General features: G+C 48.6%; 1 protein-coding gene across 3 annotated transcripts; it reads left to right on the top strand.

The window, feature by feature from the left end:
• Positions 1–521: 521 nt before the first annotated feature.
• On the top strand, positions 522–24,829 carry phldb1a (pleckstrin homology-like domain, family B, member 1a). 3 transcript variants are annotated; one of them, XM_067256654.1, is made up of 24 exons: positions 522–566; positions 2,594–2,695; positions 3,720–3,843; positions 5,530–5,700; positions 8,691–8,816; positions 10,445–11,703; positions 14,789–15,037; positions 15,146–15,298; positions 15,429–15,566; positions 16,076–16,204; positions 16,772–16,927; positions 17,043–17,153; positions 17,273–17,362; positions 18,429–18,545; positions 18,860–19,018; positions 19,410–19,553; positions 19,690–19,803; positions 20,025–20,109; positions 20,362–20,503; positions 20,914–21,004; positions 21,422–21,568; positions 22,036–22,255; positions 23,406–23,491; positions 23,845–24,829. In XM_067256654.1, exons 1-24 carry the CDS (start codon positions 564–566, stop codon positions 23,983–23,985), a joined length of 4,257 nt encoding a protein of 1,418 aa, XP_067112755.1. In that variant the 5' UTR covers positions 522–563; the 3' UTR covers positions 23,986–24,829. The 3 variants fall into 3 exon arrangements, with proteins under 3 accessions (XP_067112755.1, XP_067112756.1, XP_067112758.1); XM_067256655.1 differs by lacking the exon at positions 16,076–16,204 and having other exon boundaries at positions 23,845–24,828; XM_067256657.1 differs by lacking the exons at positions 16,076–16,204; positions 18,429–18,545; positions 18,860–19,018; positions 19,410–19,553 and having other exon boundaries at positions 23,845–24,828.
• The last annotated feature ends 940 nt before the right edge of the window (positions 24,830–25,769 follow it).

Genomic DNA, 25,769 nt, shown 5'->3' with positions numbered 1-25,769 from the left:
TCAAGGTCTTTTCCGTCTCCTCCTTCACCACATGTCCCCAGACTTCCACCCCTGCTCTCCAACTTCCCATGACAATCAGTGCTTTTACACACCAGTATTACTGTACCACTGCTTACATCCACAACAAGCCGTGCAAAGGGAGGAATGTGTGAGAAGCTGGTCGAGGTTCACTCTCACTTGACCTCGTGGCATCTTCCGGAAAGCATCGAAACCCTGGACTCCCTCACCAGTTCAAAGTCGGAATCCAACTTCAACCACGAGGGTCGACTTGAGAGGCGTTTGACAGGGAAGTCTGAGGCCAGTTCAACTCAATGACCTTTGACCTGCAGTCAGTCCTATTTTGGAGGGCACCCCTGATGTTGCTGCCCCCTCTGAGGCATGACGGGCTGGGAGTGTAACCCTGCACCCTGGGGCCCTGCAGAGCAGCAGAGCTCAGTCGGTGACTGAAGTTAACCAGAGGGAACATACTGACAACCATGTGGCTGCCCCTCGACACCACTCTGTGGATTAAACTACAGAATATCCCATGGACATAACCCCGTCTTGGACCATCCAACAGTAGAATGGTGAGTGGTTGACCTTGGTGAAGTCGGAATCATCGGAAGGTCGATGGTGTTTGCTGCAGTTTCATGAGAAAGCTCAGGGCTATCACTCCAGTTGGATTGACACCTGAGAACTTGTTGTTTCAAATGAGCAGTATCCATTAAGCCTTTCCGCCTCTGCCTGTGTCCACACTCTGTTTATTCATTTAATGTAATTTCATTCTAAAAGCGGAGTAGCACAGACTGTGTGGCTGGCCGTGTCTATTTTCAGACGCTCATGGCAACACTGAAGGGCATAATTGCTCCTATAATCACATGTTCCAGAGGAAGGACCTGCATTTACAAGCATAGGACATCTACCCCAGCTGGGTGTGTGCATGAGATCAGTCGAGGCTGTGGGTGTGTGTGTACGTGCGTGTGCATACATGTACGTGTGTGTTAGACTCTATGACCCACTGTACTGCCCGCTGTTCTGTCCGCGTGTGAGCGTGGGTCAGACTGGACCAGTGTTGGGCGCCAGTGGGCTGAGAGTGAGAAGGGAGACATCCACAGTCAGAGGGGGAACAGGGGAATGCTCTGTTCCCCTGTGTCACTGCCCCTCAGACACTCGAACACTGGACACGATTGTCAGAGATGACCATGGCATTGCCCAGCTGCCCTCGCTGACATGACATCACAGAGAGAAAGAAGGAGAGAGCTAGAAATCGTGTGTATGGTCCTATCCTCCATTGTATTACTTCACTTACTACAGTCAAGACTCGACTCTTGGTTTTTCTGTGAGGATTTTGACCTAGGGTAACAACATGTCCATTTGAAGATATCTTTCCAAAAGCACCTTTATTATTTTGTTCAGAATTTTCTTCAAAAAGTGATTGATTTGGTGGTGGAGATTGGCCCACATAGCAGCTCTTTTTTCCTTCAGAGTTTTACACGGTTGACCTGTCTTTGCTTGCTTGACAGAGCAAAGCTTCACATTCCAGCTATCCCTGATAAAACATGCAGAAAGAGGAGAGGGAGAGAGAGGGCAGAGATACCAGAGGCTGCCGGGTATCTGCTTCCATCCAAAATCTCCAAACAGAATACTGAGAAGAACTAGACAAGTGTGTATTGTTTTACCCATAGGTAAATCATCAGATATGGAATACATAGGACTGCCTGATAACTGGAATAAGGTATTTACCTCCCAATCAATTACAAAATGTTTGTTAATGTTTGAGAGGGGGGAAGTTAAAAGCTGCCTGTCTGATGGTTGTTATGTCTTACAGTTGGTCTATCTTTTGTTCTCCCCACGTGAGGATCAAGAAAATCTTATCTTGTTCAGACTCTCAACTTAATCTTAGAGATACTCGGGCGTGCTGACTCATTCGTGTTGTCTGTGTGTCCAGGGCATGTCATGTCCTCAGGGGTTTTCCCTTGCCAGGAGGTAAGCATGTGTTCACAACTGGATGGAATCTGTAGCATCTGTCTGTGAAGTCAGAGTGAGTGTTTGTGTCTGTGTGGGTGTACTGTGAGTGTCTGTGAGTCTCCTCATGTGTATACGCGTGAGTCACAGTGATTCATGGGCAAGATGCAGTCAGTGTGCAGTAGCTATCTTGCACCTGCAGCACTTGAGAGACACACAACATCCTGCTGCAGTGTGTGGGGGTGTGTGTGAGTGAAGTGGGTGGGGGGGGCATCACTTGTTGACTGATGTGATCTTAGTCTGATAGGAGGAAAAGCTAAGTCTGTGGTCAGTTTTGGAATGGTAACATGCCCGGCTAAATGCTGTTTCATGGTCAGAAGGTGGCGACAGAGGTGACGATCACAAGCTATTTGAAGCCTTTCACTCACAACAAATCATATTTCAACATAAACCAACGACAGCTTCTCTATGGGCAGCCCCCACCTTACCCCACCCATCAGTTTGCGGAGACAATGACCCAGTATTCACTGGGTCCCACACGGTGCCATGTGACAGAAGCTGAGAAGTGGGACAGAAGGGTCTCTAAGGAGAGCAGTGTTCCCATTGGCTCCTTCACCATGTGTGTCCATGTGTGCGGATGTTCCGGCAGGATCTCCATGTGCCAGACGGAGTGACTGACAGCGGCGGCAACATGGACAGCGTGAACAGGAACGTGGTGGAGCAGGGCCGACAGACACACCAGGTCCTACAGGTGAGTCCCCTCCCCAGGTCCACTGACCTTCACAGCGGGCATCAACAGTGGAAGTACATGTGCAGGTAGATGTGAAGACGCGCGTGTCGGTTGTACAGATCAAGAAAGGATGTTGTGGGACGTCAAGTGAAAAATCAGTTCTTTCATTTGGCAACCGGTCGATTCATCAATGAAGTGGTTCATTCGTTGTGCATTTTGTTCTAAGTATTGACAGGCCAAAAGAACACTGGGTTCACTCAAGCAGAACAAATCTATGCACAACACAGCAGTACATGTCATGGAAAGTGAAAAAAACAAATAAGGAACGACTGAGTTACTGACCTGCATGGAACAATGCTTCTCATAGGAAAGGTCAGCTGACAATATGGGCAGGACGCACAGTTAATGCCAACAGATGGCAGAAGAAGATAAGCTAGCTTGAATAAACTACTGTGACATTTCCAAAAGGGTTTGACAGCAAAATAAGTGAGTTTGACATTAGAAAAACCTACAGGCTGATTTGGAGTGCACATGCACACACAGGAAATGCGTACCTTGTTAAACTGCAGGTGGGATGCTCAAGTTGTGACTAGAGGGCATGTAGCGGAACGTCATCACTACTTTAACGCGCATTCTTACTTCAAAGAGCAGGAACCGTTTTAACAACCTATATAAGCAGACTGGAGCCTTACCTTCAGGCGGAGTCTTCCCTGTCGATCCAAACCAAAGCATGTCTCTGAGAACTATTAGAGCTGATCGTTTTCTATCATGTCAACACACAAACAGGAGTCTCAGACTAGATTTCTATTGTGATAAGTGTAAGAGATCAGCAGTCTACTTCAAGGACATTGTCTGCCAAACAACCTGATCCCCTGTTTACCCAAAGTGAGCCCCCCTACAGTGCCCTGCATAAGACCCCTGTTTAAATTCTCTTAATCCAATAAAGGAGAACACTGGGCATTGGGCACACATGACCCAGTAAAGCCTAGAAGGAGAATACATTCACATATGCCATCTTAACTCCAGTCTACCTTTGCATTGACAGAGCACTTCTCTGGACCTGATAGAGACGAGCAGGTCCCTGAAGGTCCAGGCAGAGCGCCCCCACCTGGTCAGCCTGGGGAGTGGCCGTCTGAGCACAGCTATCACCTTGTTACCACTGCAGGAAGGTAAGCTATCATAGCACCAGGAGCTTGTCTTCTGTGAGAGACAACTACAACTAAATACACATGATTGTATTCCCGAATGAACATAGACCACAAGTCACAGGTAACTGAGTGATGGAAAGTACTGTAAGCTGTAAGCCAAACTGTAAGCCATTATACGTTCCATGAGAGCATTTGTGCTGTCTGGACTCCCATAGAAAATGATCCTGACATTTTGCAGTAATTACCAAAGCTTGTGCTTCTGAGAGGAGAAGCCTGGTTGGTCACGGTGAGGATTCCATGCAGTCACTTGTTCTCTGGCACAGAGCCAGCGGTTGAGTGATATCATAAGGCAACCGGGCGGAGGAGGAGGGGAGAAAGTGAGAGGGGAAGGAGGGACAAGGGATGGGGGGTGAAATGAAAGTGGTGTACAGTACCAGAACAGAGGAGCAGTGTGTTCAGGGGCTTGCCAGATGTAATCATCCTAAGAATGACAAATAGAGGACTTTGGGATATTAAGTGACAGGAAGGACACAGCTAGTCAGGACCGGCCATCACAGAGAAGGTGGACAGACTGGACCCGGTGGTTCCCTCTGAGGACCAACTCTGGTTCTGCCCTGCAGGCCTGAGGACCGGACACCTGTCACTTTTCACCTTGGCCCTTTTCAAACATAGAGGGTAAACTAGAACACGGCAGGGGCCCCTACTGAGCAAACAGCACACAGAGCTTTTTTAAGCACTACTCTGCGAAGAAAAAATAGGGTCGACCTTGTCACCACCCCCCAACCCCCGCTGTTCCCCCCCTTCCAGTTCAAGTTAACTACAGAGCACTGAACACAGACAACGCCCCCCTCCCTCCCTCCCTCCCTCTCTCCCTGCCCTCTCACCCTCAGCCTCGTAACTCTGGGGGTACTAGAGTGGTTATGCCTCCCATCTCGGCGAGTTCTTTCTTCCCATCTGGGTGTCCTCAGAGCCCAGACACCATAACACAAGACCACAAGCAGCAGAGCAGGAGGAGAGGGGCCTGCTGGACAGGGACAGACAGTGAATGGGAATAGGAAGAGGAGAATAGGAATCTGAGGTAGCCTGCTGGGGTATTCTCAATGGAGTCTGTCCTCTATGGCTTGTGGTTCTGGGCTGTTTCATTAGCTTGTGGTGTAAGGGGGGGGGGGGGGGGGGGGGCAGTGTGAGGAGGGGGGTGTGGTTTGTTTTGTGTAGAGATCCACCCCTTGTAAATTTCATTGGAAAGTCCTAAAACATTCCAACGGTGGCTGATCTAACGCAGTCGTTGTGGCCATACGATGAGCATGTGCAAAGCCCAGACTGTCTGGAAGGGACAGCACCTGCTGCTGCTCACTCTGACACAGTGAGTTAAACTCTACAAGTGGACCAGCCCTCTGGCCTTGACCTCCATATTCTTTTACTGTGAGATCACAGCGTCTCTGCCCCACAAACCAGGGCTTTGAACTTCATTCCCGGGGATACCTCATACACCACATGTCTGGTATTTCTAGGTAGGCTGGTGTAACAAAGGTGGTTTGGTAACCGCACTCCTGCTTGCACACTCCAGTCCTGCGATGCATCTAAATGACCAAAGAAGTAGGGTTTGGTACCCTGAGCTAATGTCCAGGCTTTAGCTCAGCGGTATAAAGAGCTGGTCTCATGTGCATCTCAAGTGACTGGTGTGGGAATGTGTGTGTGTGTTTCCAGGCAGGACGACCCTGGGCTCTGGGAACACAGATATCCCCCTACAGGGGCCAGGGGTGGCAGCTCAACACTGCTACATCGACAACAATGCCGGAAACATCACCCTGCACCCCTGCGGAAACCAGTGCTCCATGGACGGCCTGCCAGTCCCCAAACCTGTCCGTCTGTCTCAAGGTAACACAGACTAGGGCTAAGTTGTAACAAGTTGGAAGATACTGTTCGTTTCATTAGTGTCACTGTCACAGTACTAGCAAAGTACACACATGAAATGGTAGGGCCTTCCAAGGAACCCACAAATCACAGCAGAAAGATACATGTCTTTTACGCTGTTTGCTAACTCCCGGGACTGCTGGTGAACAAGTAAGAGAGAGGTCGAGGAATGCAAAGCGGGAATATCACTGTTGACATAACTTGTTTCCTAGCTACCATAAAGGTAAGGACGGCATAGTCCCTGAGAGTCAAAGAAGTTCCTCTTTTAGGTCTGTTTACTAGTACATGCCTAGTTTTTAAGTTCTTGTTTTGTTCGTAGGCTACAGACAGGCTTTGTGAATGCATGGTTAAACATTTACTTGAAGGTGTTCCTTTAAGACACAGAAGGTAAAGAAACCCCATGCTATGGTGACCTTGACCTAGTTGGAAGTAAAAGTAAATTAAGCAGCCAGTAATAATCACCTCCCATAGCCTCACTGTTCCTGCTCTAGAATTGGTTTGGCTGTGCATATTTCTTCATATGTCTCTCAGGGAGAAAGACAGCAAATCAATTGTTTCTGGAACATGTCAGGGGCAGCATGGTCATCTTTGACATGCAGAAAAAAGCAACAAAGGGTCTCTAAGATCAGCAACCTTGCTATCATGTTATGTTTGGCTTGACATCATACTAAAAGTCTATAGATGATTTATAGAACCTTTTAATTACATTCACTTGGAAGCTCAGAGAGTTGGGCTAGGAAAGGGTAACAATCCTACACACACAATGGTAAAACAATCCCTTGTCCTCCCCCTGGTACACATTCCACTTTCAAAAGCAAGACTTGCCGCTGTAAAGAAATACCCCAAGCACTCGGTCCCTCCCTCCCGTGTCTTGCATGCAGCTTGACAATAATGTCATTTCGTGGAGTGGACTGCCGGCGGATGGGACAAGAAGACCGCTGCTTTCCGAACAAGCATACGATCATCACCTTTCAATTATGGCGTTTAAATCGGACTATCTGAAAAAGTAAATGGATTATTTCACCAGTTTTTGTTCGTTTTTTTTTTATTATCAACTGGGTTTTCTAATTACGCGTTTCTCATATTGAAGAACAGACGCATGTCATAGACAACGTATCATTTTGTTGCAATCATCTAAACCGTCTGAACAACTGTTCTTCAGAGAAAAGCGTCAAGCAAACATTTTTACAAAGACCAAGCTAATGGGACGGCCCACTCTTGCGGAGTTATTTTCTCGAATGAACTGGAAATAGACATAGGCTACGCGTGAGTGCTGAATTCTGTTTCATGTGTTATGTTTACGTTAGTCTATTCAGACGTGCAGGTTTAAACCGCAGATATTGTCAAGATTCAACAGTCAACTGTCACATTTACAGTGGCTTCTCAATCAATTTTGTGACTAACAAACTTACATTCTAGGACAGGAAGCTTTTTTCTTGATTACAGGCCTACCTGTACCTACACACCTGCAGCTCTGACTCGAATCTCTGTTCCAGTGCCGTGGACTTGAGTTTAAACAGATTAGCCGATATTACATAGGCTAATAAACAAATAGTTAAGGAATAAATAAAATCTATAAAATCTTATGTATCATAAATCCATATTGGCAGACGTGCGACATTAACATATTTTGCATTAGAATCCGTTAAGATAAGGCAGAATGACTAGATGTCATGTGTTCTCTTTAGTTTAGCCAATTTTAAAGTGTCTCTCGATGATGTTGAGCTGGTTGTTCTGTACGTCTATCACGTAGGCCTACTTCTCCACTCTTAAGTCTTCTGTCTAACATTGAATTTCAGGTGATATTTGGTCATTTATAGTGTTTTCCACTGGTTCTGAGCCACCACGTGCTTTCACATGTATTTATGACAGCCTGTGTATCTCCCATGGTAAGGCACCTGTTCTAGAATGGAATGTGGTTTACATTCTTCAGTTGAGTAAATATTGTACATATGGAACATTTTAGTGCGTCCCACAATGTCACAAATGGATCGCCATGTTAAAACCTTCTTTAAGTCCATATTCTATATGTAATTAAATGAACAAATTAACATATTTTCAATCACTAAATCAAACTAAATCTAACTGTTTGGATTCAATCATTTCAATGACCATTGTACCATTTCCCCTGTCAGTTTTAAGTACACTCACCAGACCTACATCCCCAGAGCCAGGGTATAAATACTTGTTCTTCCCTCACACCACTTTGCCGCTCCCTTCCTTACAAAGCCGGGGACATTTTTCATAATGAAACGACCCCTAGAGCCATAACTCATCCTTGGGAGTGTCTCTTCCAATGAATTATTCCTGGCAGGAGATATTGATTTAAGTGAGTTTTACGAGTGGCACGAGGCCCCTGGGTCTGAGTGGTGGGCCTGTGAGTAGTAGGCTATGAGTCAGAGACGAGACCGAGGATTATGAATAGAAACAGAGACCGACCGGAGATCATTCCCCCTGTGTGTACAGTATACCCAGAACTGTATGACGCCATTTCATTCCGCCATCACTTACAGTTAATGCAATAGTGTACTTGAGAGCAAGCGAGCATTGTATGGGTGGTTACCTTATTTATGTTCTAGAACGGTGACCCTGCACTCAGCTGGAGTGGAGCTGGTGTGTGTGTGTATGCATGTGTGTTTTGTTTGTGTATGTGTGTGAGCATGGGAGATGTTATCAGATGGCCTGGCCAATGACTGAGCAGTGCGACAAAAGGACATCTGGCGCTCTGTTTTGGCAGAACACTGCTGTTTCTCTCAGTAGTTTCCATGCTAACTTAATTTACTCAGTCAGAGGATATTTTGGTTTTGTCCTCCATGCATTTTTCTCTTACTAACCACTTAGTCTACACGGCCCTCTTTGTCATCTGGGTAAAAGGAGGAAAAGACTAACATGTATGCCTGTTTTCATCCGAACCCACGTCCTGACACCCTGCTCCTGTTCTCGTCTCCTGACAGGGTGCATGCTCTGTTTTGGTCAGTCTGCCTTTTTCCGCTTCAACCACCCAGAGGAGGCCTTGAGGATGAAGAGTATGCTGCCTGGGGGCAGCCAGGGGCCCAGCACCTACAGGGGCCACCACACAGGTAACCCCCTGTGGTCCTTTCTAGAGGACCACACAGGTAACCCCCTGTGGTCCTTTCTAGAGGACCACACAGGTAACCCCCTGTGGTCCTTTCTAGAGGACCACACAGGTAACCCCCTGTGGTCCTTTCTAGAGGACCACACAGGTAACCCCCTGTGGTCCTTTCTAGAGGACCACACAGGTAACCCCCTGTGGTCCTTTCTAGAGGAGCACACAGGTAACCCCCTGTGGTCCTTTCTAGAGGAGCACACAGGTAACCCCCTGTGGTCCTTTCTAGAGGAGCACACAGGTAACCCCCTGTGGTCCTTTCTAGAGGACCACACAGGTAACCCCCTGTGGTCCTTTCTAGAGGACCACACAGGTAACCCCCTGTGGTCCTTTCTAGAGGACCACACAGGTAACCCCCTGTGGTCCTTTCTAGAGGACCACACAGGTAACCCCCTGTGGTCCTTTCTAGAGGAGCACACAGGTAACCCCCTGTGGTCCTTTCTAGAGGACCACACAGGTAACCCCCTGTGGTCCTTTCTAGAGGACCACACAGGTAACCCCCTGTGGTCCTTTCTAGAGGACCACACAGGTAACCCCCTGTGGTCCTTTCTAGAGGACCACACAGGTAACCCCCTGTGGTCCTTTCTAGAGGACCACACAGGTAACCCCCTGTGGTCCTTTCTAGAGGAGCACACAGGTAACCCCCTGTGGTCCTTTCTAGAGGACCACACAGGTAACCCCCTGTGGTCCTTTCTAGAGGACCACACAGGTAACCCCCTGTGGTCCTTTCTAGAGGAGCACACAGGTAACCCCCTGTGGTCCTTTCTAGAGGAGCACACAGGTAACCCCCTGTGGTTATTTCTAGAGGAGCACACAGGTAACCCCCTGTGGTCCTTTCTAGAGGAGCACACAGGTAACCCCCTCTGGTCCTTTCTAGAGGAGCACACAGGCTCAGACCAACAGGACATGTACTACAGTAGTAGAACTGTACTGTTTGATGATCTGTCTGTACAGCTATGGCTAGACATCAATGTCCCTTAAACAGTAGCATGAAAGGGTAATTGCCAGGGTGTCTTGAGGGTGATAATGGTTTCAACAAGTGTAAAGGACTCTTATTTACATTTATGCATTTAGCAGGCGCTTTTATCCATAGCGACTTCCAAGAGAGAGCTTTGGATTATTATCTTATTGTGAAAACATCTCGGACTGTCTACTGCAGTACTAGATCTTGGCTGATTGCCAATGATGGTGACTGTTGCCCTATATTGTGTTTTTATGAGTCCATTTTCATCTGACCTTAGTGCCTCGACACTTAGCAGTGCCTGTTGTCCGCACCCGATCCTGTGTGTGTCTGTGTGTGAATACAACCCACGATTTCCTGACTGGTCCCGATTTCATCGGCCGTGATTGAAGTATGGGGCTGCACTTTTTATATTTAGCATCTCCAGATCCCTATAGGATTACAGCACAGCTGAGAAACAAACCCTACAACACAGGGTGTGGTCACGGTGCTCGTGGGTCGGTGCGGGTGCATGCCCGGGGGAGAGTGTTGAAATTTGAACGTATCACAAAATAGACCACCTTCCAGTTAAAGTTTTCCTTCCGATCTGTGACTGCATCCTGCCTCCTGTTTTCTCTTAGATGGCCGTGCGGTTGTAAATGGGAACCATCAGGCTCTTCCCTCTGAGAGGATGAAGCCAGGCCAGGGCTCTCAGACTAGCAACATAGAGAGGGACCTTCAGGAGATCATGGACTCCCTGGTGATCGAGCACCCCCAGCTGTCCTCAGAGCCTGTGAAGCTGACCCATCACCCCATTCCCCAGTCCCCCCTCTCCCCCATGCTCAACGGGGGTGGACGCTACCTGCTCTCCACTCCCACCAGCCCTGGGGCCATGTCAGTGGACTCCAGCTACGAGAATGCCTCGCCACTCTTTTCCCCTCTCTCCTCCCCCCCATCTGGCGCCGGTGCTGGCACCCTTCCCAGCCAGGACCCAGGCTGTACCATCCCCCCAGTACCTGCCTGCTCCTCCAGGTACAACAACCAGACTCCTGTTCCCCACGCCCGGTCCTCCCTGCCTGGGCCCTCTAGTGGTCCAGCAACTGGGCAGAGGGTGTCTGAGAGTCCCAGGCCTCTAAGGAGGGCCGTGGTGGAGGCCTCTCCCAGCCCTTCACCTGCCCGTAGAGGCCAGGACTCCCCTGGCTCAGAGAGCACCAGACCTTCTCATGGGGCTTTGCCCAGCTCCATCCCCAGATTAGCCCCCAAGTTTGCCTCAGCAGCAGCCTCAGCTAACCCCTCCAGCCCCAGAACGAGGGAGAGCCCTCCGGTCCAACTCCACCCCCGCACAGACAGCCCTCAACAGGCACGCTGGACCCCAGAGCCCACCACTGCCTCCAGCCTGAGAAAGCTGCCCCCTCTCAGCCCCTCCATGTCACGCAGGGGTACCCCCGGACCCCAGAGCTCCATCCCAGCTCCATCCTCCAATCAGCGCACCTCTTCTGAGAAGCCGGTCTCTGAGAGTCCCCGGGTCCAGCGCATATCTGCCTCCCCGTCAGAGGAGGAGGGGGTGTCTCCAGGGAGGGGGTTACGTGGCAGGAGTCCCTCCCCCACCTCGAGTCTGGGGAGGGAGCAGGTTGGTAGGCAGCAGAGCTCCAGCCCTGGCAGTGCCCTCACCCCAGGCCTGAGCCCTCTGTCTGGGCCCTCTCCTCTCACCAGCCCCCGGAGCCAGAGGAAGGCCTCCAGCAGCACAGGGTCATCCTCCAGGGATGCCCGGCCTGTCCGTCCTCGCACCCGGGAACGCAAGAACAGCATCTCGGAGATCAGCGACAATGAGGACGAGCTTATGGAGTACCACCGCTGGCAGAGAGAGGAGAGGCTTCGTGAGCAGGAGATGGAGAGACTGGTGAGTGCATCATTACAGATTCTGAGGGTTGATGAAAGCACGTGTGGGTCTGTATGTGTTCTGAACCTCCCAGACGGTTCTGTCTTTCAGAGTCATAGGAAACTACGGCTGTACTTTGAACCGTTGGGTCACCTGTGGGTGTGTCTTGTAAGTCGCTTTGGATAAAAGCGTCTGCTAAATGAATAAATGTTGATAGATGTTTGCAGTCTCAGATATACAATCTGTGTGTAGCTGTAGTCTACTCAAGCCTTGTGTTGACCTAGTGTGTGTAGGTGGGTGTGCAATGTCTGTCTGTAGCTGTGGGTGTGTGTGGACTAATATTCATTCTGATGCCTTGAGATATGTGCCCTGAGTACCTTGGCATCCGGCCATCAGCCCATATCCCCGAGGAGGCTGCTGGCATGATTAGCCATGCTGGGCCCTGCAGGGCATGCCGGTGTACATTCTTTCAAAGAGTCTCAAAGACCAAGGCCACAGGGTGTGGCTGTCTCTCACCACTATATTTATCCAACAGAGCAGCACAACTCACTTTCAAAGCCGCTTCCTCTTGACTTGACCCACCCCACCCCACGCACCCCCCCACCCCAGCCAGTCCTCCTTTCGTTTTCACGGAGCTCCCCTCCCATCCTCAGAATGGGAACACGCATCACCTGCTAGCCCACCCCAGTCTGCCTAAGCCCCAGCCAGACTGCTGGCAGTTAATGGGATCACAGAGGGGTGTGAGGAGTTAGATTGGGGGAGGTTAGAAGCGGGAGGAGGGGTATGTGTGTGAGGGTTGGGGGGGGGGAACATTCCTGGCCTCCCATCAATGTGGGCTATTTCAAGAGCCAAGATGGCAGCCCGACATTGCTACGGTAGCGTCACAGTGCCGCAGTCTGACGGCGTGCTTGGACAGTCGCCACTCTGCTTTCGGTAAATCCTCAAGTGTGCCAGCCAGCACTTTGCCATTGCCAGGCCCATCCCCAAGTGAACCGCCGTGGCTCGTACGATCAACTTGACAGTCGAAATCAGAGTGTGCGTGCATGCGTGCCCACCCATGGTAAGCAGTGGGACCTAGCCCAGTACGTCACGTACGATTACTGTGATCCACAGGCTGTTCTTTTATCAGACGGTTACAGAGACACGCTGGAAGAAAGCTCAAATGTAGAGAGATGTGAGAGATGGGGAGGATTTCCTCTGGTGAGGTAATGCTGGTTATGGAGTAATGCTCTTCAGTAGTGACAGGATTTAAGCTGAGCTTCCCCCTCTCTGTGTCATGTCGGCACACTTGGCACCGCCGTGCTGCCCTCGCATCTCTCTACCCAGACACAGGCTCTGGGATCAAAGGTCGCACAGCCTGTTTCCTGTTTATTGAAGTCGTGATAGACTCATATTTCTTTGAACTTTACATAACCCAGCCTCCGCATGTGGTTTGCAAGGGTTACCACTAGGAGGCAGCCAAGTATCGCAGAGTTTCTGCTTTGTGAGATTTCCGTGTCGTTAATTTAATGAGTTCGATCTTATTGTGTGTCAAACTTAGAGCAACTTTCTGTTATGCATGCTCAAGCTGACTGCCAAAAATGATTTTGAAAAATTCCATCATGTATTCAATTGGATTAGTGAACCTTCTTGGTGCCAAGGCGAGAATGAATGACACAATGCATTGTGGCTGAACAGAGGCTAATCTTTGAGGAATGTATGAAGGTGTGGGTGTATTTCACATACAGTATATAAGGGTCATAGTCTACTTCTTTTATACCTCCCGCTTCCAGTGCGTCAGTTAGGTCAATAGAACGAGAGGGTGGGGGACAGGAGACGTTTGTTCCTATTTCTTAGCCTATTTGTTTGCACATACACACGGAGACTGGCGTCTCAGAGACGGACACAGGGATAGACACACAGAGACAGCCAGAGACAGACTCACATAGACAGACAGCGTCTGTAATCTCCAAGGCGACTGGCTGCTCCTCTTTCAGGGACATGGGACAGCGTGTGAGTATTTTGCTGGATTTTCACAGAACATCTTGCCGCCTGTCTCTAATGCAGTTGTCTTTGATGTACTACAAACCTGGAATAGGTGTAGACTGTGTTTGACAGTGTAGACGGCTGTGTTGTGGAAAGATTGCATTGTCTAATAACACAGTACACCCAGAGTTATCTGGGTTGAACATGTGCGTATACTACATGACTCCTTCTGTTTTTTGGCACACCACGATTAGCTGAGCTATGTCAGTCCCTGAATGCTGCTGTCAGTTGGCCCAGTCTCATGGCATGGTGGTCAGCGTGGGTGGCATATCATAGTGATGGCACTGCCAACCTGTTCTGAGTGAAGCCTAGTGGCAGAGAGCTTCCTGAGTGAGAAGCCAGGCAGGCCTGTTGATCTGGGCCTTGGAGTGACCAGAACAGATGGTCAGGTCAGAGGTGAGAGGTCAGATGATGTCATTAGCGGGCCACAAGATGGGGAGCATGGGAATTGAAGGAATGAAGGCGGTCGCTTCTGCTCGGCTCTATTGGTGTGTGTGTTTGTGTTAGCTGGATGTTTACACCATCTGTGAGGTTTTGTTTGTATTAAAGCTCTGCGTGTTTCTGTGTCTTCTGTGGTCAGTAGTATGTATTTGTACAGTATGTCGGAGGGTTTGCTTACATCGCTCTAATTCCGTTGTTTATCTGGTGTTGCTGAATGACTTGCCATGTCTGTTGAACCGAATGTCTGTTGTTACCTAATGTTATATCTAGAAGCTTCCACTTCCACAGGTAGTAGACGGTGTTTGTGATTGTGTGGTTCTCGTACGAACATGTCTTTTGGTTACGAGATGATCTCGTGACTTAGTTATGATTATAGAGAGTGCACAGAAATGCCATCTTAGCCCTAAGCTAAGGAGAACCCCCCTGGAGAGATGCCGTGTCCGCTTTGTCACCCCGGGTGTCGGGTTACAGTCAGTCACTGCCGATGGCATGGGGACAGCTGCCTAAAGGGAACAATGTCACCCAAGGACACCTCCTCGGACCACTACTCCAATCGGATTGGTGTCTGCCAGCCATTTAACCTCTCTCACCACCATCTCTCTGTCTGTCACTCTCTCTGTCTCTATGCGTGTATGTGTAGGAGCGCCAGAGATTAGACACCATCCTGAACCTGTGTGCAGAGTACAACAAAGGTGACTGCCCTGTGGGTCTGAACGAGGCCGTGAGGACAGGGCTGTTCCCGGGGTCTGGGGAGGAGGGCGCTAGAGGGCCCCCTTCAGAGAGAGGGGGCGGGCCTGCCCAGCGAGGAGGAGGGGCCCAGAGGCAGAGGGAGAGTGACGAGGAGAACCAGAGAGAAGAGTCCAGCAGCACAGAGAGCACCCATCAGGAGGTGAGGCACACACACACACACTTTTTCAGTACACGTATACTATTTGTTACATGAATACTTGGAGAGTCTACCCCGCAACCCTTATTTCTTGCCCTCTGATCCCTGCAGTGTGAGGACGTGTCCAGGGTGGTTTTGGCCGCAGGCGGGAGTCCTGAGCAGGTGTACCTGGAGGAGGAGCGGAGCAGGGTCCTGGCCAGGGTGGATGAGCTCAAACACAGGGTCACAGAGCTGGAGCAGCAGCTGCAGGAGTCTAGACAGGAGGTCAGCAGCCCGCCGACCGCCTCCGTGCCCCTCTGACGGCGCCGCTCGTCGCTCCGGCTCCGGGTTCCGGTGAGCCGCAGCCAGGACGCTCTAGTAAGCGTCTCCCCCCTACGTGTGTATCTGTCTTCAGGCGGAGATGGAGCGAGCTCTGCTGCAGGGGGAGAGGCAGGCGGAGCAGGAGCAGGTGGAGGCAGAGACGGACATCATCGCTCAGTTGCAGCTCAAACTGAGCCAGCTGGACAAGGCCACCCAGAGGGAGAAGGAGAAGGTAGACCCACAAGACACACACCTGCTAGTTCACTCACAAACACATGCCGACACAACACATATACTGCGCATACTGCACACACACACACACACACACACGCACGCACACAGTTGGCATGCAAGCACCAGGCATGCCAGACAGATACACACATGTAGAGGGTTGGATGCATCCAGTCACACTGTCCTCCAACACAGTCTGAACCTCAGTTTCTCTCTACTGGGCTAAAGACAAATGTACATATGTGTCTCTGCCTGCTATGAAAAAACTCTAAAGAAGAGTTTGCAGACTGTACATCCTTGCCTCCTCCATTGCCGTTTATTTGAGTTAAGCCTTGCATCTCTGCACCTTAACCCTAACCTTCCCCCAAACCCCTCCGACTCACCTACTGTAATGTCCTGACCCCCTAACCTCATCTCAAAAAGCTTGGCTGCATGGCGTGTGGACTGAGTTGTGTGTGTGTGTGTGTTTTTTTGTTTCTCCCCGGGATGGTGGGCGTGTGTGTGTTTTAGGGGAGGGCTAATGTGTCGGCTGAGAGGGAACTCCTGGACAGACTGCGTGAGGGGTACAATGAGCTGAAGAGCCAGCTTCATAACTGCCCTGAGTCACTGAGGGAACAGTTACAGGAACAGCTGCGCAGGGTCAGTGCTTCTCACGAAACCAGAGTCCAGCCGCCAATACACATCCAAAAACACTAAACATAGTGGCTGTAGACATAACAAACCATCCGCTGTGATTCATACCTTCAAAACACAACTACTGATGTGCTGGGTCTTGCATCTCCTCTGCCACTGCTCACTGCCTTGTAGAAGACCACTAAAAGTCGTGGAAGGTTTTTATTACTTTTTTCGTTCCGTATATCTGTCTTCGAAAGTGCTTCAGCTTCATCTTCTCGCTGTACGCTTCAATATGCCACACACAGCGTAACCACTTGCTGTTACTAATCACGTTATAATAGTATTAATGAATGCTGAAGCAAGCGTGCCTAGCCTGCATCTACTTGCATTTATATTTATATCTGTGTGGCATCCTTAAATATAGGGTGTGGATGGCTTGTTTTATTTGGAGTGAGTCTTCAGAGAAAGTTCATCCTATGCTTCTTTACATCATCACCATCAGTTGATGGGTGTGTTTCTCTGTGTGCGTGGGCCTGTACACGTGTGTATGTGTGCGCATGTGTGTGTGTATGTGTGTGTGTGGGTGTGTAGGAGGCCGATGCTCTGGAGAGTGGGACCAAGCAGTTTGAGGACCTGGAGTTTCGCCAGCTGGAGAGAGAGAGCGGCCTGGAGGAGGAGAAGGAGACCCTGAGCCGACAGCTGCTCCAGGAGAGGGCCGAGTACCACCGCAGCGTGGCCAAGAGGAAGGTAGGACGAGACACGCCCGCACACCACAGCCCAGGGGAGCATCTGGGATAGCATGCTAGCACAAAGGGCAAATGTCGACAGGAATTCCAAGCGGACGTGTGGCTGTGTTCCTCAGGAGAAGATGGCTGTTCTGGAGAGTCAGGCCAATCAGTTGGGCCTGCAGGCTGCTCAGGACTGTGAGAAGATGGCGAAGGACAGGACCCTGGCTCTGCAGCTGCTCCACAAGGTCAGAGCCGACACACAGCCACTTAGCAGCTCACTGCTTTTCCTGAACACCACTCAGATCTTATCCCTTGCTCACTCCTTCGTCGTATGGGTGATCTCCATGGTGTGTCTGTGTTGTAGGAGAAGGACAGGCTGATTGCTCTGGAGCAGAGGTACCACGTCCTGACGGGGGGGAGGAGCTTCCCCAAGCCAATCAGCAACATGAAGGAGGTGAGAATAGCTGCCATCTCTCACACCCTCAGACCCAGTCGAACCCTGATGGAACGGTTGGGTAGAGGATGCAGATGGAATGGGTCATGACACTGAATCCACTCAACTGAGAGACATGATTTGCATGTTTTCTCACATCTCTCTGAAATGATGTAATTTGAATCATTGAAAGTCTGGCAACTGCTGTATTGTATGTGCATTTCCTCAGGGTATTCTTCCTACCAATAATTGTTTCCTTTTCTGACACTTGACACTTCAGTGTGCAGCAGTAACCTGAACACCTAACCACATAGCTCCTGTCATCTGAGTGAAGGGTCTCTCCTAGGGCTCTGTGGAGTATTAAAGCGTGGTGGATTTTTAACCCTAGCAACTGAAAACTTTCATAACAGGATGTACTCCACATCAGTGAACCTGACCTTGCTGAGGAGGAAGGTTCTCTGCACACTCCCTGCCCCTCCCCAGCCTCCTCCTCCTCCTCCTCCTCTCTCACCCCCTCCCCTGAACTCTGTCCCATCAGGCCACAGGAGGTAAACGGACTGCAGCATGCAGCCTCCACTTCCCCCTAGAGCTCAGAAACTAACCAACCGGTTCTTCATGGTATTATGAGCATGGTGTCAAGGACAACGTTAAATTAGCTTAGTGGTGTGAGGAATTGTATTGGTGTGGAGCATAATGGTGTGAGTTCCTACAGTCAGCTTATATATTCGTGTGGGTGTCAGTGATCGTGGTGGGGTCTGTGTGGTGTGTTCTGGTGTGTTCTGGTGTGTTCCGGTGTGTTCTGGTATGTTCTGGTGTGTTCTGGTTGTTCCAGTGTGTTGAGTTGTGATGCGTTTTAGTAGGTTCTGGTGTGTTTTGTGTGTTTTAACTTGTAACCTTGACTGGAGCTGGATAAAGTTATCCTTGAGGAGCTGGCTATCTAAAAAAAACCTTGACAGAAATCACAACTGAGCTGTAGGAGATGAGCATGTGTGTAGAAATATGTGTGTGTGACACCTTAATGCTTATCGATAACACTATCTAGTCCCATCTCTCAACCTTATCTGCTGTGTTTTGGGTGTCGGTGTAGGAGTACCTCAGGCTTGCTGATGTCTATAAGATGTATGGAAGCGGGTTCTTTCCACCTCCCTCCATCCCTCCTGCTCCTCACTGCCTCCTCCCTGTAGCCTCTGCTGCCCCTCGCCAGGTAGAACAGCCCCTGCGCTCTCGCACTCCAGCTTCTGATCTGCCTCTCAGGCTGTTTTCTGCCCTCTTATTTTGCTGTCTATAAACATTTCTATACGTTATTTTGCTTCGTAGCTTGCTCAAAGATACATCCTCTAATCTTCTAAATTCCTATTTGTTTTTTCTTCTCTCCAAAAATCTGTTCCAATCATGTGCGCGTGTCTCTGTGTGCTGGTTGCTTGGGTTGTCTGTGTGTGCTGGTTGCTTTGGTTGTCTGTGTGTGCTGGTTGCTTGGGTTGTCTTTGTGTGCTGGTTGCTTTGGTTGTCTGTGTAAAGGAATACATCACCGTCAGTCAATTGAGTCAGATATTTGGGATGCAGAAAGTTGAGCCCTCCCCTGCCTCCTCTATCCAGTCATTCCAGCTTGCTCTCTCTGACCCTTCCTACTCCTGCCACTCAACGCCATCTGGCCCCTCCCGCCCTCTCTCAGTTGAGGTGTGTGCCCCTCCCCTTTGAGTGACCCTGCCGTTTCTCTTACCCTGTAGTTATTGCACATCACATGTCTACCTGAATAAATATGTGTGTGGATGATTCTCACAGAGTCACCTTTTTATTGACAGCCATTGCTAAGCGGTGACCACACCCTATTATTTGTGTTTAAATCATTGTGAAATCTTAGCTTTTCAATGCCATGTTAGGAATGGTGAATTACTATGTTGGTAATACATCTACACATGTACATATTGAGATGTGTTACCAAAGCATGTGTATCCATTCTCCCGATATTCTACTCTTACTCCGTTTCCTGCCTGCTTTTGCATCTTGTGCTGTCTCTGACTGTTGCTTTCTGCTCCTTTGGCTGGACACATTGGCCGCACCACCTCAGAGCCAGCCTGACTGGAACAGGCCTGACAACAGCAGCCTCAGTTTAGAGCGCTGGTACCAGGATATCATGTCTTCTGGGGACCCCCCTCAGCCTTGCCCCCCTCCACTTCCTGCTAAGTCTCACTCCTCTCGCAGGCAAGGCCAGGTAAACACTGGCGCTCCACGGCCCCTATCCGGCTCAGTTCTGCTCCTCCATTCTGCTTTTGTCACGTTTTCTCTACTCTGCTAAACGCTTTGTGCCTGTGGGTCGTGTGTGTTATTGGCTCTTGTCGTTGTCGCAGGTGTTCCGGTCCAAACCTGATGGTGAGGTCGGACCACCGCGCTCTAACGTCAACGGAGCGGGGACCCCGCCACAGTCCAACGGTGTCACGCTGGGACGAAGCACACCCACCAAGGTAAGCACATGTCCTTCATTCTGTTGTGTACGTCACCCACGCCATCGAACTACCGCTGCCACGGCGAAAAGCATTGTTTTCTGGGAGAGGATGATGTGTGTTACCAGTCTGAGCCTGATGAGTTGGGGTGAGACCTGGATGGTTCCACGTGGGTTAGGTAATGCAACACTGTGACATCCGTTAGATTTGTTTCGTTATTGTTTCCTCCGTGTGTCTCGCAGGGCCTTCAGCTGGTGCCCAGGGACTTGTCAATGTTAAGCCCTGCAGACATTGACACCAGGAGGCAGCTGACTCTGCAGAGTAAAGGTAACCCCTCCTTCTTCTCTGGTTCTACCCAGTATTCCCTGGGATGTCCCTCTCAGAGAAAAAGACAGCATGGGACATTGTGTTTCCTGTCTGTCCATGTGTCTGTCAGTCTCCCAGTCCCCCTGTCCTGTGCTTGAGGTTAGTCCGTGCCAACGTTGTCCGGAGGCAGTCTAGTGGGAGTGTTTGTTGTAATGACTGTGTCTTGCCAGTAGGGGGCGCAGTAGTTCTTTCACCCTCTACATCCTCTCACAGGTCCTCCATTGGTCCACCACTCCATCCTGCATCATCAAGGGCCGCCCGCTGGCGACCAGGCGTATGACACTCTAAGCCTGGAGAGTTCCGACAGCGTGGAGACCAGCGTCTCCACTGGCAACTCCGCCTGTTCTCCAGAAAGGTGAGAGACTGGCAGACTGGCAACTTGCCTGTTTCCATGGGAACACTCAAGTCTGCCCTATCTCCCTAAAGAAGGGTCACTGTGCTTTGTTCCCTTAACAACATGTTTTGTTAAATGTCTGTTCCCTTGGTAACAATTACACTGCCAGTTGCCATGCCAACTACATCAAGCGGAAGAAAAGTTTACCTGTGCGTTCAAGTTTTTGGGCATTTCCCCGAGGCGGAGTAATAACTGTTTCCTGCCGCTGTACAACCAGTTAGCCGACTAGCGCTCACAGCAAAGAAGAACGCTCGCCTTATTAGGATGTGTTGTTTATCAAGACGTTTGGTTCAGAGGCATGGCTTTGTTTACATTCCTCTCCCAGTCTTGGAGTGAATCTCATTAGAGCTGTTTTTCCTCTGCCTGCGTAGTGGAAGTGGGCTTGAGGCCCTGAGGATCGAGGAGATGGAGAAGATGCTGAAGGAGGCTCAGCAGGAAAAAGCCAGGCTGGTGGAGAGTCGAGTGAGTAATCAAACACGTCCAACAACCGCTCTCTTGGGGCACTCGAAATACTGTATAGATCATGTAGGCCTCACATGCACAAAAACAGGGTCTTGCAATTATTCATTACATTTATTGATTCATTGTATCAACCCCACATTTGAACTGATGCCCTAGCCTTTAAGCTGGTATATTGAGGACAAGCAAAGTACAGAATTGGGGACCTCCCCATTTCCAAATTTCCTGTCACTTGGCTACTGTAGCATTGAACCTTAAATGTCCTTTCTCCTGCCTCACTTACCTTCACACCTACTGACCCTTTTCTACAGTTTTGTTTGTGTCTTTACCCCCACACTATTCACTTATGTTCGCTCCCCTCCTCCTCCTCCCCTCTCTCTCTCCATCTGTTCTCCTTTCTTCTTCCCCCCCCGGCCCCAGGAGAGGGAGGTGCAGGCTCGACGGCAGCTGTTGGAGGAGGAGCGGAGGAGGCGCGAGGAGGCCGAGAGGAGGCTGCTGGATGAGACCGCCCACAGGCAGAGGCTGGTGGAGGAGGAGGTGAAGATGAGAGAGAAGCACTTCTCCCAGGTCAGTGGAGAAGCAGGAGGAGAGGATGGAGGACAGGAGAACGATGAGGGGAAGAGGGGGGAGGGACGTGGAGCGGGAGAGACAGAGAGGATGATAGACAACAAAGTTGAGAGAGAGAGTGGGTATGGAGGAGATCAAAGAGTGCGAGTGAGGGGAGAGCGAGGAGGGAGGGGGGGATATGGAGGCTGAGAGGCAAGTACAGCGAGAAAGAAAGGGGAAAGAAGAGAGCAAAAGATCTGTTTCTATAGTACGACATACACATCATGCTTTTATCTCTGCTGAATGTTTCTAATTGTTTTCCCTTGTATGAATAATTGAACTAAACTAGCAACCTAGAGACAAACAATGAGTACCTGGCCCTATTAATTACACTTATAACATATGATGCTCTATTACCAGCCCAGCCTCTTCACTCAGTACTGTAGCTTGAGGTATTGTACAGCTCCTCCTAACCTCCCTCTCCGCAGGCCCGTCCTATGACACGCTACCTGCCCATCCGGAAGGAGGAGTTTGACTTGCGCGCCCACGTTGAGTCATCGGGCCACAGTGTGGACACCTGCCCCTACGTCATCCTGACGGAGAAGATGTGCAAGGGGCATCTGGTCAAGATGGGGGGCAAGATCAAGTCTTGGAAGAAACGCTGGTTTGTCTTTGACCGCCTCAAGAGGAACTTCTCCTACTACGTAGGTGAGGGACCTCACGTCACGTGATGATGAGGGGTGACCCTTCTCCTCTCAGGCAGGCGTGTGGGGAAGGTTGGAGGTTTCTTTGAATTGTTACGGAATCAAAGGGTGAAGGTGCCTTTGCTCACGATACAAACCGCCCTCAAAGCGTTCAATGCTCTTTCATTCAAGATAACCGCACATGCCGGATTATGAACGAGTTCTCGACCAAGAGCAACAGACACGAAACCTTATTTCCATGATGCCATGCCTCTGCTCTTCAGACCAGAGGTCATCGCTTGTCAGGTCCCATTGGCATGGCTTTATTAGATACTCTCTAATAGGATTCTCAGTAGATACTGTGTATCTGCGTGTTGGCTTAGTGTGCCCACTCCTGCCATCTCCTCCACTGCTCTCCCTCCACTCACTTTCCTAGCCTTTTCACCCACTCACTCCTGATGATGATGATGATGGTGATGATGATGATGATGAAATAAGCTGCAATAGTTTCTCTAGCTGTGCATTTGATATGGGAGAAGGCTAGCTCCTGGCTTGTTCGTGACTAACAAAACGAAACTCACAACATTTCAAAAACATTTATCTCATTACTAAGCAGATTTGGCTGAACAAAAATGCATGGATAAAGAGAAAATACGGGACGGATTTCAAAAGATTGTCTTTAATTGTTGGGGGGGTATTTTTCTTGAGCCAGGCACTTTTAGTGCACATGGAGAATATAAAAATGCAGCACTATTGTTTATTTGAAAGAGAACAACATAAAAAACTTGTAAATAATTAAATTCAAAAACATTTCCAACTATATTCTTTCAAAGATATATGTCATAATACAAGCATTACATATTTAGTACAAAAGATAAGCAAAATTTAAATAGCTATGTGATTTTAATCACATCAACATAGGTGTAGGGTTTTCTCTCAATAAATAAGCATGCACTTTCAGTCTTCAGTGCATTTATTTACATCAATTTACAAGCCAAGGTGAACTACGATCATGTATTTTTACCTGTGTATTTATTTAAAAACTAAATCATTAGATTTCCTTCATGAAAATCCAATGGAAGGGAATGTGTTCATGCTCAGACTACGTGAAGACAGTCGTTGTATTGCATCAGAGTGAAGAGGTAATAAACTGGATCTCTTTTCTCTCCTCTCAGACAAGCATGAGACCAAGCTGAAAGGGCTGATCTACTTCCAAGCTATAGAGGAGGTCTACTACGATCACCTGCGCAGTGCCACAAAGGTAGTGATACAGTTATTATTTTAAGATTGCAGACATTACTTCTGCAGACATTACTTCTATTTATATCTTATAATGCTCATCGGGTATGTTTCTCCAATTAAATAAATCATTGTATACATACTAGTAAAAATATATATATGTTTCTTGAGGCATTGCATAACATTTTCAATGAATGTAACATTGTTAATAACATACTTTAACAGTATATAAATAATGGATTTGTATTTTTTTTTACAAAACAGTTACAACTAGAATTATCTGCTAGTATGCCCTTTATAATTTGTGTCCAAGTGTCAGAAATGCAGGTAATTGACCTGTCACGAATGGCAAAATGTGTACTTTTTTGCCCCCAGAGCCCGAACCCATCCCTGACCTTCTGTGTGAAGACTCACGACCGGCTCTACTTCATGGTGGCACCCTCTCCAGAGGCCATGAGGATCTGGATGGACGTCATAGTAACGGGTGCAGAGGGCTACACACAGTTCATGAGCTGAGGGACAACAGGGTTCCAGACCTGTACGATACCAGGAGATAGCATGGGTCCTCTCCCAAACACCCGCCCTCCGCTCTCCCTCTCGCCAGCCATGTGAAACTCTGAGGACGGGACTCGGGTGATGTGGGATGGACGTCTCCACATACTGTGGCTTCTCTGGTGCTCACACTTGTTGTACCATGAGTCAAAAATACTAAGGAAATGAAAGGGAAGCTTTTTTACTTAATCTGTTCCATAGTCAATCTAAGAGTTGTATTTATACTGCGTGATTGCCATGCCTGGTTAAATGAGTTTATACTACCTGCCAATGAATCCATTAAGTGTATAAAGACTGAAAGTATATAAACAGTATTTCCTTTTTCATTTCAAAGTAATATGTATGCAGTTTCAGTTGCCAATGAACCTAATAGTACATATTTGACTAAATGCTCATTTAATTATTTTATATTAATGTGTTACAGACTATTCTGTTGAAATGTTTGTAACATATACTGTATTCTTTACTGTTTTTCTGTATGTTTGGGCAGTGTCAAGAAATTAATCCGTTTTATATTCTTTAAAAAATACTTTTCATAGGGAGATAATATGAACATGCTTGCATTTCAAACCAGTGTCAGGTTGAAGACAACACAAAACTGAAGTGTAAACAAAGCTTGGTACTTCATTTTATGTCATATGGTAACACTATCTTGTCATAAACAACTTTGAAATAAAACAAATGCACAGGCATTAAGTACCATTTTATTTCAGGCATGTAATTGTACTAGACTATATTTTTTCTCTTGAAACTCATTTCAGTCTTCTCAAAGCTGAAGTTATTATTTACATCATTATCTATCTTCAACACTGGTGCACTAAATGGAAAAATATGCTTTAAAAGTAATTGTGTGCATTTTTTAAGAATAATCCATAAAAAGAACTATATTTGTTTCCCTTGGCCACGATAGTTACACTTCATATGTCTCAGCGCCTGTAACACAAGAAGATTAGCTGTAAGAGCAAAATCCTACCCAGATTAATGTAGAATAACCACTTCGCTTAGTGAAATTCAAATGGAAATGACTGCCAAGTGGATTTCGGCAGTCGGCAGTCAGTTAAGTCTCGAAATGTGAAAGTGACACTTCACCTAGTGATGCGTGTGTTGACAGACCAATGATAACGTGAGACTGGATTCCTTGTGATTAATGCATGATTGAGATCCTATTAGGGTGGTGGGCCTAGAAGAGACGTGCAGGTAACCGCAGGAAACCACCATGCAAAACATTCAGTCGGCTTCATTTGTAGGCTGGAAATGGAGAAAAAGAAAGACATGCTAATGGCCTGATGTTGATAGAAGGATGCGTAGTCGACAGTACCTTCAGCCCCACAGCCGTCTGAAAACACACACACACGCCGCCCTAGAAAACACTGGCCCTTTAATGTCTGTGAACATGACAGAGATGATCAACACAGGTCTTTGTCTGACATTGAGAAGTCCATGCATGCCATACCTGAGAGCCCCTAAGGTGCCGTGCTGAATAATGAACAGCTCTTTGAGAGGGCAGTGGGTGCTCATTACCATGGCGATGAGCGTGAGTGACACCCAGCTTCAGTGTTGGTAAAATATTAATGAGCATCGGGTGATCTCCCTCCAGTTTCACACGCACAGATTGACATGGTCCCCGGGCCTTTAGCACACTAATAGGAAGGTCTGGTACTGAAAATGCAAGGGTCTCACAGGGTGTTGTCAATATTAATGGCAGATATCAAGGAGTGTGTAAAAACAACCTAAAAGAGGAGAAAATG

The sequence above is a fragment of the Osmerus mordax genome, chromosome 19 (genome assembly GCF_038355195.1).
Source record: "Osmerus mordax isolate fOsmMor3 chromosome 19, fOsmMor3.pri, whole genome shotgun sequence".
Lineage (NCBI taxonomy): Eukaryota > Metazoa > Chordata > Actinopteri > Osmeriformes > Osmeridae > Osmerus > Osmerus mordax.
Note: the sequence above shows the minus strand (reverse complement) of the source record. Positions and strands in the feature narration are given on the sequence as shown.

Coding starts and splice junctions, on each gene's coding strand:
- phldb1a (XM_067256654.1), top strand. Junction 15,038..15,145: donor CAGAGAGCACCCATCAGGAG/GTGAGGCACACA, acceptor TGATCCCTGCAG/TGTGAGGACGTGTCCAGGGT. Junction 20,504..20,913: donor TCCGCCTGTTCTCCAGAAAG/GTGAGAGACTGG, acceptor CTGCCTGCGTAG/TGGAAGTGGGCTTGAGGCCC.